Source organism: Amblyomma mixtum, chromosome 9, assembly GCF_055824585.1.
Source record: "Amblyomma mixtum isolate Tamu chromosome 9, ASM5582458v1, whole genome shotgun sequence".
NCBI classification, from domain to species: domain Eukaryota; kingdom Metazoa; phylum Arthropoda; class Arachnida; order Ixodida; family Ixodidae; genus Amblyomma; species Amblyomma mixtum.
Window position 1 is genome coordinate 68,808,368 of NC_143020.1, and position 15,611 is coordinate 68,823,978.

The window sequence follows — 15,611 nt, forward strand, 5'->3', positions numbered from 1 at the left end:
CATTTTTTACTGCGACCCGGTATGTCTTTTCGGCAGTGTAATATTTTTCCCATGCGCAGTCATTTCCAGTCTGTTTAGCACTGCGGAACAAACACTTCTTTTTGTTTTCCAAACTTCCTAGAGCCTTAGTAAACCAGAGTTTCTGTTTGGTTGCGTGGAAGCTGCATTTGCGAATATATTTGTTAGTAAGTTCGTTCATTTTATGAACAAACATCGACCAATTTTCGTGGATGGTTTGTTCCTAGAAAGAGCGCTTAGAAGTTGGGAAGTAAGCTTCCAACGCCCTGTTTACAGCCTCATAGTTACCTTTGTTATAAAGGGTGATTGTTTTTCTGGAAGTTTCTTTTAGTGTTGGAGTGAAGGTAAAAGACACGTGGATGACTTTGTGATCACTAATTTCCCGGAGATAAGTAAGGGAGTTGAGGCATTCGGGGTCGCTACATAGTATAAGGTCAAGAATGTTAGCGGTATCTCCGGCGATGCGTGTAGGCTGGGTTACTAATTGAGTAAGATTAAAATTTAAGCACACGTCCACAACCTCCTGTGATTCATGCTGTCTAAAAATAGGCTGATAACGGTTATTCCAATCTATGTCAGGATAGTCAAAATCTCAGAAAAGGAGCACGTGTGCATAAGGGTGTTTTGTTGAAAGTTCATTCCGAATGTTGTGCAGCTTTTGAGGGATTTCGGGGTTTTTGAGTGTGTGTGTGTGTGGGGCGGGGGGTGTAATCTCACATGAGCGTCGCAGTATTCTTTTTGGAAGATATTACGAACACGGAGGCTTTTTTATTCCCGGAAATATGGCATATGCAGCTATCGATGTGAAGCTGGGTATGAGCAGATGTGAAAGCTTTCATTTCCAAACAAAATTTGCGAGTGTCGCAACGGAAATTGTAAGATGTTAAAAGTAGTTTTCGGTAGGGCAAAACAGCAACCTTAGTAAATTGCAGTTAAACTTCGAATTTATTTCGAACAAAAAAGGTTAAACATCGCATTGCCCACGAGGCTTTCTTCAAATTTCATTTCTCAAGAAATTCTCACGAAGAAAAATTATTACTACCATGCACATGCGCCACTTCCTTGTCCCTGTGCAGTTAGAAGAGGTACTCAAGGCAGGAGCTCCCACTTGACCCGAAGCTTGTCGTCCTCAACAAAGCCGCCTTTCCGGAGATCCGCGAGGACAAACGACGTCGTCGTGAAATAAGCACCACGGTTGCTCGAAGTTTCGGGCTTTTGGCAAAACGTCCAAGAACGTATTGTTTTATCCTCGACCTCACGGTCGGCGCCACCCCCCGGGTGCACGAAGTTCAGCTTGATCCTTTGTTCGAATGGCCACAGAACAACGTCGTCCAGGTCGCCCTTGTGCAGCTGCAAACAAATATGCACACTAACCGAGTCACCTAATTTCTTGAAGTATAGGCCGGGTGACATGCAATAACCACGCAGGTACACCCTCTCGTTGTAATACCAAGCAGTGCCTCCGTTCAGCGCTTTCCCTGCGAGGGATTTCACACCCTGTAGAAAAAACTCGCACCGAGTTGCTTGCAGCTGAGCGAGTGTGTGCACTTTTGTGATGCACTCCAACGTCTTCTGACCATTCTCCCTCCCTTCTGTTCTGGCTTGATCCAGGGCAGCTGTGATTTGAGAAATGCTTCCTGCAGTTTCCGTTGTGATATTACCCAACTGATCTGCCAGTGCTCTTTCTAGTCGGTTTACCGCTGCGGAAATATTGTTTACGGTGCCGCTGCGTGTGGCCAAATATTCTTTAATCTCCGCGTTCGACGCTAGGATTTCTTGTCTTAAGGCTTCTTTTGATGCGTTGATATCATGAGAAATTTCATTAAACCTGTCACCGTGCGTGCTATTATCAGCAGTGATTCTTTCGAGATAGCCCTTCATTTCATCCGCCTGCTTTAGAAATGCTTGGCTGAAAGTAGCAAAACACGCATTTCCATCCTTGGGGTCGCAATTGGTTTGGGATTCCAAAGAGGCGTCAGTCAACGAGCCGCAAGTTCCCGATCTGAGGTGCGCGCACACTTCGCTGCAGAGGACGCTGTTCGAACACTTCGGGCAGCGAGTAGAATGGTGCACACATTCCCGCTGGAAATGGTGGGTGATCATTGAAGCAGTTGTCATATGCTGGCAACCTTGTTCTGCATTCCAGCACTTGACCTGCAAGGCGAAAGAGAGTATTTTCATTGAAATCACTATTACGTCTCCAACTATTGATTTCTTAATTTGTTTTTAAGGTAATTCCTGCTGTGATTTCACGTCAGCTCTTGCTTGGGCGCAGGGGCAGCAGGATCTTGCAGCTTTGCTCTTCAAAATCTACAATTTTACAGCTGCAACACAGGAATGGCAAAGACACGGTTGCGCTTTCACTTCTGCGCGTCCACTCACTCCGACTCCTAGTAGTGTAAATTTTGAACTAAATTATAGTGTTATATTCACACACTCCTGTCCCCTATATCACGATTGTAGTCCTCCCTATGCGCCCTGATTTAGCTCCTTCTGCCTGGCGACTGACGTACATAGCAGTAAGTAGCAGTAGCGAACAACAGTAGACACCATCTATTTCTATTTGCGCGCATGCTGCATATATGGCAGCGTTGAGAGAAGGCTTGGCTTTTTACGATATCTTTGTGAGCTTCGAGAAAGAAGAGAAAAAAGTTTGGACTAGGACGATTTCCTCCAATAATACACTCGCCTCTATGGGAGCCCTCGGAGAACTAGCGCCATGAAAATTTACCTTACTGCACATGCAAATGCCTCGCTGCATTTCCTGCAGTACTCCGATGCAACGGGCAGCAACGATTAACCTGCGGTAATTTTGTCCGTCCGTCCACAGTGGGACCTGAATTACAATAGAACATCGACCTGCGTAACAATATCACCCACGTATTTATAAGCCCAGACTAGTTTGATGATGACATATTGCGCACAGTGCATACAGCAGCGTAAATCCTTGTACAGGATATCCATGTGGTCCGGCTCCTCTCGGCAGGAAACAAAAAGGTTACAGGTAAGAAACAAAGCTTATCGCGAAGATAAAGCCTATTCTTCTGTGGGAGCCCGCCGCTTAACCTGGATAGAAATGCAGGCTCAAGCAGACCTCAACATCAGGAGAGTACCGATGCAATTTGAAGCCTACATTCTACACAGAGCACGTATTGAGCAAATTTTTTAATAGTGGATCCGTATGTGCGGGGAGGAATATTGTTCTTGAGGTGGACTTGGAAGGGTGAGTAAATCTGGCATAGATATGATAAAGGAAATTAGGTGTTTGCCAATTCAGAGCATGGGCCCAGCCTTGTATGTGCGCGCTGTATATATGGTCGCACAGGTAGAATCATGAGATACCGTGCTGTCCAGGTAAGCTGGGAAGAAAAGCGTTGAAAAAGTGATAGACCAAGAACACAGCTTTAGAAAACACCTACGCCTCTTGGAACATCAGTCAGAGAAACGCAACGACGAGATTCCTACCGAATGAAGGAATGCCTGATTGCCTTTTATTTCATGTAAACCTACAACCGTACTTGATCAGCAGACGTCAATTCATTATGAAAAGTAGAAAACCACGGTTTGTATGGTAGGGTTCTGAAAAGTAAACTTCGACAATCACATTACCTCCTAAATGTATTATGTGTTGATCACGGGATACGATACACGAAAAGAGAAAAGAAAAGATTTTCATTTTTTGAAGCATTAATGAATTCAAACATTTTAGCAACCGTGCGATAGATGTGTGTTGAAAACCCGTAGGCAAAAATATCATGCCTTAAATCTGTTTGGCTTAGGTCGCTTTCATCGGGACCGAAACAATTCCCACTAATAGGGAAATTATTCAGCTACAGCGGCAGTTCCGCTTGAAAGACAACTGTTATATGATCCAAAACTGTGCTTGCGACAATAGCGGCAACACGCTAACCAATTCGGTTGATTTCTTACGAAAGAGGTGCACTCTACTACATACAGTACCGCATTGCGGTGGACCGCGCCAGCAAAAAGATGAAAAAAAAAGAATTCTCTTCGTCGCGAAAAAGCAGAAATAGGAAGTTTTTTACGCACTAGTCGTCAGCGCATTTCACTGACAGGGCTTGTTGTTCACGGTTTATTTTAGCTCATCTAGCATTACAAACGTTCAGAGTAGCCGGCTGCGACAGTCAATTAATGCAATGCTTAAATCTACCCAAGCAGGATAGGCAAATGGTCCAATATTCGATATGGATGGCTTCACGCTAGTCCTTTGTAAGGCCCACCTTTGCCCATAGATTTCTAATATTAGCTCAGTTAGCTGTGCTGCTTGCGTACCACTCGGACCTTCACAGATAAGAAGGCTCATAACCATAGCTTTTTTCTCTTTTAGCCCATTAATAAACACCATGACGTAAGAAAAAATATTACGCACAACGATCACCTTTGACTACTAAATATTTTTTTTCACCCACTTTCTATTACTTACAGATTCGGAGAGCCAGAAAGAATGCGAGCGTGTAAAGGGGAAACTCGGTCCATATCTTACAGTGCCTTGAATATTGCAGAAATACGTGTCCTTTCCTTCAAAGCTTCCAGACGTCCGAGCAATCTGTGTGGCTCTGTAGTACGGCTTCTTTAGTATATCTTGTCTATACAGCGTCCACAATAATCAGGAAACGAGAGCAGCATTCATTCAACCATTTCCACAGCGCCATGCAAGTTAAGCCAGTCATATTTAACTGTATCGGGCACTGTCGAAAAGCCAGTTCAACACCGCCTCATCGCCGCACACAGCGGCGAAATCAGCGAGATTAGGCGAAGCGGTGAAAGCTGCTGCTTCAAATAGTCTCCTCTGCCCGGCTCTTCCCACATGCACCCATAACGCCCGTCACCACTGGTGCCGTCGTCATCGGACAGCGAAAGCACACGCTACTGCTAGTTGTTATCACTGCTCGCTTACTGCATGATGTGGCAGTATTTTTTTGTCCGCAACACGTATTCCTCGCAAACAACAAAGAAAAGAAACGAGCAACGCATTGAACGAAAAACGGAGCTTGCAGGAAGAATAAAACGCAGGCAAAGTGTGCAAAGAAGACAACGAATTTGATTGTTTCGCGTGAAAGTGAAAGACGAGGACTAAATTGGGATTTGACGATCTCGTTATATATACACTACACCTTGGCCAATCCCCCCACGGGGGTATGTGCCATTATAAAGAGGTGAAGAAGAAGAAGAAGAAGAAGAAGCAGACGATCCCGAATTAAAGACCACGGACCACTTCTTGCGCGGTGAAGATTTCCAGGCGGTTTCTTGGTGCGGGCCGTGTTAAGGCTAGAATACACATAAATCGTTCCGCGGTATACTCGTTTGAATGATCCCGCAAAACCTCCTGTCGGGGCAGCTTTCTATTCAATGCATGGATATATTTTGACATGGACATCGTGAGTTAAGGCAAGTACTCTCGGGAATTCAAAGCGGAGACCACGGGAGAAAATAACAGACAAAAGAACGCGCTACCATGGCACACCGCATACTGCGCTGTACAAAAATGGAGCGAAACATTTTGGTAAGCAGTCAGAGCGAGTGCTTCCGTCTGCCCATTTCTTGTCCCGCGTGTGGCACTGCAACTTCTTTTGCAAAATTAGTAAGAACGGTTTCTTGCCAAAAAAGAGGGGGGGAACGATAGTACAATACAAAGAAAAGGGCGGAAATTGAGTGACTAACCTCTCGCCTCAGCAGCTGATCTGGAGGAAAGTCCCTCCACTCAACGTCCTCTTCGTCGTGCCACTCGCTGCCGTCGAGCGGACAGACGTGCATCTCTTCCTGGGCGCATTGCTCGTAGCACGAGTCGCACAGCACGTGCATGCAGGACAGCAATGCGGTCCTCTTGCGCACCAGTCCGCAAGCACTGCACACCCTGTTCGTCGGAATGGTCTTGACGAAACTCAGAGGTCTCCAGTCGAGGTCCGGGCTGAAGCCGACGAGCGTGTACTGGGTAGCTGCAGGAGGCATCCCTCTTCACGTGCGCTCGCTGCCCCGCCGCCTGAAAAAGTGAATTTTTTCGCCCTCGCCGTGAGGGCTCTTATCTATTTAGTTCTGTCGTCATGGCGACTAACAGAGCGGCATCCGCTGCCTTTCGCGGAGCGTATCACCTGCTGCGCCCGTTTGACTGTCGTTATCTCTCGAGCTGCATTCACAAGCTCTTCTATACGTAGCTGTAACTTCGGCGGCTTTCTTTCGAAAGGGATGAAGAAAATAATAAATTTCTGATTCCTGTCTAATGGCCGAAATGAAATTTTGCAACACACTACAAAATCAGGATACTCGGTGTGAATGGCTGCAGGCGCTGAGTGGCTAGGGCGTTTTTAACGTTGGATAGTAGGGTTTCGCGGTTAAAGCTTTGCCGCCGATGTGGCGCGCGTTCACGATCCGGAGGTTACATCCCATCCGTGCCGGAGTTTGGATGCCAGCGAAAGGACAAACTTACCGTGCAGAACTGTCCCGATGTATGTTGAGAAACTAGTGTTATCATCGGATTGTTACAGTGCTCTCCACCAGGGCACATCTGGCATTCCGCTGGTATTTCAGAAAAATAAAAGGTTTTCACGCATCTAGTCAATACCGTGTGAAATTGATGTCTAAATCAAATTTCTCCGGGGCAAGCAGCGACACAGTGTTCTATCAGTGTGGATAACTCAATATTCCACGGGATAAATTTGTGAACCGTGTCACTGGAACGTTATAATGTCGTGGGCACGTGCAAACTGTTCAAATGACCTACCTCAGCTCTCACACACCTGGCACTATAATGATCTACTTGACTTTTTGGCTTAGTTTAATGCTGATGATGACGATCTTATGGCGCAGGAGCACCTGCGGCCAAAGGGCACTATTCCACAAGCTCCGAAATAATATGGATACAAAACTAAGAGAAATTATAAATGACATTTTCAGATATAAATATTTTTTTCGCACTCTAGTATTTCCATCTACTTGCCCAAGCTTTCCAAAATGTCATAAACGTGATTAAATTTTTCGGACTAAAAAGACGAGAAATTATGCAAAACAAAGTAAATTCTCAAAAACATTAAATATCCTTGTAGCGGCATGCTTAGAAGCAAACAGCATACTGCGGTGATCCTAGAAAAGATATAAAAGACAACTGATTCAAGCCGGCAAAAAAAGTAAACTTAATTCAATTTAGTACTTTTCGCTTTAGTCGAAAAGTAAAGCTGAAGTTGAGTGCTAGTGCCCAAACCCGCCTCTGCTCCGTGCTCGTTCTTCACTGCAACGCACGCCTCAGGCAAGGGGCAGTGATACATGCAGCCGGCTCTACGGTGCTCCAAGTCGATCCTCCTGACTTTCAAGTCTTCGAAATACCGGTCAACATGCTAGTGCATATTTGAAATACTGAAACCCCTGTGTTCTTGTTCTGCAGAAAAGTCCAGTTGATAGAATGAGCGTGATAAAGGCTTCATATTTCTCTCAGCCTATGTAAACAGGCAAATATGAGCCTTATTTCATATTAGTGTGGCCTCTGAATTCTGTTCCTTGTTTCTGATCGTTCTACGCTTCAAACACGTCATTCAATTCACTGTTGGCACGTATAGTAGCAATGAAGTTTAATTCTACTGAAAAAACTGAAAACGTCTTTTCATGACACGAGAACTTACGAATCCTATTTAGGCTCTACGGGTGCGTCTTCGAAGCTCAGGTCGGAGGCCGTTGATGGAGATGCGTCACGGCAGGCACACACCCAGGAGTCACTCAGGAACCAGCACACCACTTCGTTCACCTCTTCGTCGCACCGCGTGAACGGCTGCCGGTCGTTCCCATTACTGTTTCCTCCCCGGCGAAAAGGAGCAATCCTGGCGACTTACGGGGACGAAAGAGTAGTCGGGTCATAGTTGGGCTTAAGGCGGTCGACGTGTACAGTTTCACGTCCCCAGCGACGGTGATCCGGAGATGGGTCAAGGGACTCAACTATGTAATTCACGGGAGAAGTTTGCTGTAGAACGCGGTAAGTGCCGTGATAGCGGGAAAGCAGTTTCGTGACAAGGCCGGGACTGAAGGAAGGCACCCAGAGCCAAACGAGTGCGCCGGAGCGATATGACACGGGAGGGTCCGAGAGGTCCCGACGGTGCTTCTCGTGCCGCTGGAGCTGTGTGGTGAAAGAGCGCGCAAGTTGTCGACATTCTTCGGTATACATGTGAGCTTCGGAAAGGGATGTGCTCTCGGAAGGCTCAGGACGATAGGGAAGGATGGTGTCCGTGGTGCATGTAGGCTCTCGACCATAAGAAAGGAAGAAAGGAGAGAATCCCGTCGTTGTCTGCGTAGGCGTATTTACGCGTAGGTTACGAAAGGAAGTACTTTGTCCCAGTTGGAGTGGGCGGTATCAACGTACATGGCGAGCATGTCACTGGGCGCATTTGTTTTTCAGTCCCGGACTGTCCGGGACTACTTGCGGACTCGAGTCCGGTATTTGTTTTTCTCGGGCAGCCCGAAAGCTCCGCCCACCTGCTTGCATCGCCATAGCAACGCGTTCGTTTTTAGCCTATGGCAGTCCGCGGGCTGCTTGGGGCTGCTGAGAAGACAGCAGACGATAGCTGCGCGCCGCGCTGGCAGCCATATTGAGTTAGACTCCGTGTGCATTTTGAGTACTTCTCGTGTTCCTGGAGGTCGATATCATGCGTTAAACCTTCAAATGAGCTCCGTAGCTGCTCTCTGAGCCATCGCAAGACTTTTTGTTCTTGCATCTTCGTTTATTTTCTTGAAATTCACCGCATACGGACGCGCGTTCGAAGCTGCGAGCGCGTATTGTTTGCTCGTGTCGTCAAGAGGTTCTCGTTCGCTTGTTTTGCGACATGCTGTCTGTACGCTTACCTGAAAGCATCGCTGGTGAACCACTCGTATACTGGAGCAGCTATAGAGCTTGTTGTCAACATTTTTGCGAAGGCTTTCGTCTATCTGCCTATCCGCAACGAGTTGGGCTACTTTGTGCGAACTTCGCCGCAAGCAGTAGCGGCGAGCATACCTCCGAAGCTGAGTTCTGTAATGCACCTACGCTAAGCTGACAGTACAGTCTTTAAATCGACTCAGTATCATGATCGAACGCACGGCGTTGCTTCGGCGTTGCTTCGGCGTCGTGGTGGCCGTGGCTTGCATCGTCTGCTAGCAGATGACAGCGTCCTTTTACGGTAACCGAGGGGGAGCCCGGCTCTGGCGGCGAGTTCGAAAGCAGCCTATGGCATGCCTATGGCAAGTAGGTCATGTGACCATGACGCTTTTCCTGTCCGAGCGGAAGCCGAGACCTGCCAGCAAGTAGTCCGGGACTGGAAAAACAAATGCGGCCACTGAGTGTGCGGTCGAACCGCTCAGTCATGTCGTTCGTTTGTGGGTGATAGGCGCTGGTACAGCGGTGAACGATTTGGTATTCCTTTAGCAGCGCCGCGACGACTTCCGATAGAAAAACACGGCCACGGTTACTGAGCAGTTCTTTCGGGGCGCCGTGACGAAGAACAAGACGGTGTAGGATGAAAAAAGCAACATCCTGTGCGGTAGCAGATTGGAGATGCGACGTTTCTACGTAGCGGGTTAGATGGTCAACGGCCACGATGACCCAGCGATTGTTAGCAGAACTGGTTGGAAGCAGACCGTAAACGTCAATGCCGACGCGGTCAAAGGGGCGCAGGGTTGCCGTTGGGAATTTTTCAAAAAGAGCCAGAACTGATGCTAAAAGTAGCCAAAAGTAGCCACGCCACCTGATCTTGGCGCCAAATTTGTAGCCAAGTAGAAAAGAACCATTATTATAAGCAACTTTTATTAGTGAACAATAAATATTATCATACTGACCAATTCGCGCTAGAAGGAACATACACACGGAAACACAAACGGACGAAGCGCATAAATGCGCTTCGTCCGTTTGTGTTTCCGTGTGTATGTCCCTTGTAGCGCAAATTGATCAGTATGAAGCACAAACTAGCCCCCGCTCTTGCATTCTTAAATATTATCATTTTGAATCAACACAAAAGCACAGAGTAAATAAAGAGCACAGAATTTTGGGCCTCTTGCTGGGCCTTCAAGTATCAGGTACGTTGCAAATAAATAAAAGTTCAGTCCGCGTAGTTTATCTAGAGTAGATAGTGTTCTTGCCGGAGTAATTTTGGCACATTCTATTCAATCCCTCAGCAGGAACGTTAAACGATGATGCTGTTTTTTCTTGGAGTCGTAGCCCAAATTTGATTCGCAGAATCGACTGGCGTGATTTGATTTTATAAAAAAAAGCAAGTCCAGCTTCATTTTGTTACGGATCTCTGTTTTCGTCAAGTTCACGCAAGAGAACACGCGCTCTGCATCAGCATTAGAAATTGGAAGGGTCAAAATTTTCAGTGCTCCTTGCGCCAGGTGTTGAAAAGGGCATTCGCCGCAAGTGTCCTCGTACGATGCCGCTGCGTGCCAGAGAGTCAAACATGATGCGCGATCAAGTGCACCGCTAATTCTCTGCTCCTGGCGTATTTGAGACTCCAGTTCGTTGGAGGAATATGCGCGCATCAAGGCGACCAGGACAGCAATGAAGACAGCAAAGCTTGGAAATAATTGTTCTTTTCTGTTCTTGCTTGCTATTGTATATGCAATTGCAAAAAAAATGGCTAGTAAATGCGCCACAATAGAAGTTCAAAGTAGCCAGAAAGTAGCCAAGGAGCCAGCGTGAAATTTTCATCGCCAGACGGGGTTGAAAAGTAGCCAGTTTGGCGCAAAGTAGCCACCAACGGCAACCCTGAAGGGGCGGGCGGCGCAGGGTAACGGCTGTAATGAAGCGGGGTCGTGGCGGGGAGGGTTCTTGCGACATTGGCAGGCTGTACATGACCGAATGTACTGACGTACGAAGCGGTACATACTGTTGTGCCGGCGCCCACATTTCGCTGGCTGGCCTCTCTAGAAATCAGCGCTGCGCGCCCGCCGTCGCTCAAGGCAGGCCCAGCCGCCCAGACTCTCTCGGACATGTCGCGGCTTGCAGCGTGAATCATCCGGCCTCGCCGGCGCTCAGCTCGGCGCGGACCCTTCCTCCTCCCCCTCCTCTCCGTCGGCTTGTTAGCGGACACTCAGTGGATGGTTAAAACTGGTTTATTGAGGTCGCTAGTGAATATTTACAGGGATGCCAGTCAACGCTTTCAATGGAGATCGCGTCGTGCGAACTGAGCTGCACTCGCCGCGTCCGCTCTGTCGACTCTCTTTTGTCTCTCTCTGGCGCCCGTCTCTCTGTGTCCCTCGGTCCGTTTCTTCCCTCCGTGGTCGCGTGAGGTTCCCCTCTTCCCTTCGGAGCGCGGGAACGTCGCGGGGTCCCCTCTTTTCTCTGAAGAGCCCGTGGCTCTGGCATGCTGATGTCTTTTTGCAGGCGCGGTGTGTTTTCGTCGGGGTCTGCTTTCCTCGGGCCATAAATCTGCAGAAAGCGCGCTCTGTCCGAAGGCCGAGGCAGTTAGCAGTTCTCGGAACTTGCCTGGGCCGGGCGAGAAACGTTGCCGTCGGCAGCATGCTGACACGACCCTCCCAAATTTTGCGCCTGTCCTCAGGTGCAAGCGTTTCTGGAAGATCGGGTGTGAACGGTTAACTTTCTTCACTTTCTCTCTCTCGTTTGCTTGCGTGGTCATTTTCGACACCGCGTCTTCCACAAGAGTCATATAGTCGTCATCGGGGAGATGGACCTTCGCACCCAGCTGCACAAAGCCGCAGTCGTCGGGAGCAGGCTCATTAGCTTGACGGCAAAACGAGGCCACCAAAGCCTCTCCCGTGTGTCTTCTTAACTTTGGAGTCGGGCCCTGCGAGCTCGATGGCGCGTCGACGATATTGGTGACTTGCACGAGAGTCACGTCGTTGGTAGGATGAAAAGTCACGTCGACGTTCGCAGCGCGGCGCCAGTCCGATCCGAGAATCAGATCGATAGATTCCGGTAGCGGCGTTATGACGACGTCTCGGAGAAACACCTTCGTCGCTCCAACTTCAACATCCAACGTTGCAGCACGCGTCGGTCTAATGCAGCGGTTCAACACTTGAATTTCCTCCGAAGCCAATCGGGCGTGCGTGCGAATGTCGGGGCTCAGGGCACCTTCGCTTATGATTGACACGTTGGCTCCACTGTCGATACAGATCTTGAGCGGTCTGTTATTTACGTGCCCGGTAACGATTGGCAACGTGTCGCCGGTAGACTGCAAAAAGCAATTTGCTTGCCTGATGGGTGGCCCGTCCCTGTTGGTGTCGTTGCTGCTGCCAGATCGCCGTTGCTCAGCCCTGATGGTAGCTGCGGTCTTTGGCCTGCTGCACTCGCGGGACAGGTGGCCAACGTCGCCGCAGTTGAAGCACGCTCTTGCTGTACCGTATCTTGGCTGGAGAGGTCGTGAGTACTGGCGTCGTTCGCTTTGAGGAGCGTTAGCCGTCTCGCTGACTCGCCTGGCTTGGCCTCGTTGTCTCGTAGAAGCGGGATATTCATCTTTGGCGTCGCGGGTGTGCGCGGTTGTGGTGCGGCGTCGCGAGTCAAGTTGAGCTGCACGGTCGATCAGCTCGGTCACCGTGGTGCAACACTGCGCCGCGAGTGGATTCGCCCAGGTGTCGTCGTCTATGCCGCTCAGGATGAGGGATATCCTTTCCTCGGTGGCCAGCGGGTACGGCGCCTTGTCAAGTACTGCGTTCTTCGAGTACATGTACTCCACGATGGACTCGGTGGTTTCAAGGCGTCGTTTGGCCTGGAGGTCGAGAAAATCCTGCATAGAGAGCTTTCGTTTGAAGCGGGAGGCGAGGGCTTCTTTCCACTCGTGCCAGGTGTCGCACCTCGTTCCGTAGGAGCTGTTCCAGTCTCTTGCAGCTCCCGTCAGACGTGTTGCTGCGCTGGCTAGCGTTAGTGATTCCGTCCAGTGCGCAAGTGCTGCGATGCGTTCGACCTGCGAGATCCAGCCGTGCACACTCTGCTGTGGAGTTCCGTCATAAAGCGGTATGGCGGATGACGTGTCGCTCGTAGAGTGGATCTGCACCGGTGCCGTGGCTGAGGGAGTCCTCGTCAATGCAGTGGCTAGCTGCGCCTGCGTGGTGGCGATCATTGCCAGGATAGCTGCCATATTTGGTGTACCGTCAATGGTGGTGCAAGGCAGCGGTATTTGTGCACTGCCGTTCGGCTCCGTGTCGTAGTGTGCGTGATTGCCACTTGCCGTTGGTGATCCTTCCGTCGTTCCAGCTCTCGTGCCATCAGCAGGAACTCCGAATTGTGCCGAGCTTCGTTCGGAACTCGTGACGTTTTCCGTCGGTGTTGGGACAGCTGGGCTGACGTTGCCGTGCACTCCAGGTGCGATGGCCGTGGTAGCTTGGGCGAGCTGCGTTCGCACTATCTCCACCTCGGCACGGAGCTCCTTGATTGTGGAAAGCGCCTCCAGGTACGCCTGCCTGTCGTCGTCGTTGGCAGCCTGGTTTGTCGTTGGCGTGTCCATCTCGTTGGAGACTCGCTGTCGAATGTTGTCTTCGAGGATTCGTGCGATCAGCTGGTCCTTGCTTCCGGAGCACGGTAGTTCACGGGATTTCAGTTCGTCCACAAGCTGTCTCTTCGTAGCGGTGCCCAGGAGGTTGCGGTCGACGGAGCACAGCGGCGAGTAGACGACCGTTGAGTCGGAGTGCGTCGACGGGGTTCGCCGTTGGGCCGTTGCGTCTTCAGAGATTGTGTTGGACTGACATCCTGTCGGCTGCGCCATGTTAGCGGACACTCAGTGGATGGTTAAAACTGGTTTATTGAGGTCGCTAGTGAATATTTACAGGGATGCCAGTCAACGCTTTCAATGGAGATCGCGTCGTGCGAACTGAGCTGCACTCGCCGCGTCCGCTCTGTCGACTCTCTTTTGTCTCTCTCTGGCGCCCGTCTCTCTGTGTCCCTCGGTCCGTTTCTTCCCTCCGTGGTCGCGTGAGGTTCCCCTCTTCCCTTCGGAGTGCGGGAACGTCGCGGGGTCCCCTCTTTTCTCTGAAGAGCCCGTGGCTCTGGCATGCTGATGTCTTTTTGCAGGCGCGGTGTGTTTTCGTCGGGGTCTGCTTTCCTCGGGCCATAAATCTGCAGAAAGCGCGCTCTGTCCGAAGGCCGAGGCAGTTAGCAGTTCTCGGAACTTGCCTGGGCCGGGCGAGAAACGTTGCCGTCGGCAGCATGCTGACAGGCTCGAACACCTGCGGCGCTTCGCCGCCGCCCGTTCCTGTCGGCAAGCCTTCAACGGCCGGGCGCCTCTAAACCATTCGTCTAATTTGAACGGTGGCCAGTGCCGTGACCTGATTGGAGGATTTGAACGGCTGGCTGCCGCAACGGACACCGGCGGCTTTAAAAACGGAGCCGCGCTGAACCCGAGCCGCAGACGGGCAGCAAAACAGCCATCACGCCGGAGCTACGCTCGCCGCTCTCCTTCTTTGTGCTAGCCCGTGGTGCGCTTGGCCCTTGTATCATGTAAAAGCCCTTGTAAATACTGTACATAAAAGTCCTTTGACTCACCGTCGCCTCGACCGTTTCCTGGCTCGGACTCCCAGTACCAACAATACCACGCCAATAATATCGTAGACGCAGGCGAGCATAGGTTTTCAAGACACTGGCATGGCCGCATTGTGGATCTGCGTGGAAAGAGGCGCAGATCGCAGCACGGAAGTGGCGAGGAATCACCAACAGCCACTTCCGCCCGTCGGAGAAGTAGTTACGCCGGTATAAGAGGCCATCGCGAACGGCGCTTGCCCGTTCTCTCTCCTTCGCGGCGAATGCCTCGGTCGTATCGAAGAACTGGACCCTGCTGTTGCCTACGAGTTCTCCGATCACCGTGCCTGTCCCGAGGTTGCTCTCCTGGACATTTGTGCGGCAACGCCCGATCCGCTTCCCGTCGACGCCTTTCATCGCGCCATGGCTGCCGACATTCCGCCCGCTCAACGTGACCAGCTACTGACACTTCTCCAACGCTTCAGCACGTCTTTTGATATTTCCCAACCTTCCTTGGGCCGTGCGTTTGCCGTCTCGCACGAAATCGACACAGGTACGCACGCCCCCTTTGCGCCAGCGACCGTACCGCGTCTCGCCCACAGAGCGCCGTCATACGTGACAATGTCGACCATATGCTACAGCGCGGCATCATACAGCCCTCTCAAAGCCCTTGGGCCTCTCCTGTTGTCATGGTGACGAAAAAGATGGCTCCATCCGGTTCTGCGGGGACTACCGTCGTCTCAACCAGATTACTCGCAAGGATGTTTATCCTCTACCCCGCACCTCCACCAAGTGTACGGGTGCGGGTGCGTCTTCGAAGCTCAGGTCGGAGGCCGTTGATGAAAGACGCGTCACGGCAGGCACACACCCAGGAGTCACTCAGGAACCAGCACACCACTTCGTTCACCTCTTCGTCGCACCGCGTGAACGGCTGCCGGTCGTTCCCATTACAATGCTTATATTTATGACAAATATAATCGGAAACTTTACAGGTTATTTTCAGGGAGGTCAGTCTTCAACTTTATTTCATTTTTATCCGCCGCAGTGGAGAGCGGTTGCCCGCTGGGCTACTAAGCCGGATGACCGTGGTTCGAATCCTACCGCGGCAGCAGCGTTTCGACGGTGCTTAAACAGAATTGGCGCCCCTGTGCTGTCT

General features: G+C 50.4%; 1 protein-coding gene across 1 annotated transcript; it reads right to left on the bottom strand.

Annotated features, from left to right (window-relative positions):
- Positions 1 to 944: 944 nt before the first annotated feature.
- LOC149329550 (uncharacterized) lies at positions 945 to 9,546 on the bottom strand. Its single transcript, XM_089560293.1, has 2 exons — positions 5,701 to 9,546; positions 945 to 2,172 (listed from the first exon to the last, which is right to left on the bottom strand). The coding sequence occupies exons 1-2, from the start codon at positions 5,986 to 5,988 to the stop codon at positions 1,108 to 1,110; spliced, it is 1,353 nt and encodes a 450-aa protein (XP_089416419.1). The 5' UTR covers positions 5,989 to 9,546; the 3' UTR covers positions 945 to 1,107.
- Positions 9,547 to 15,611: the final 6,065 nt, after the last annotated feature.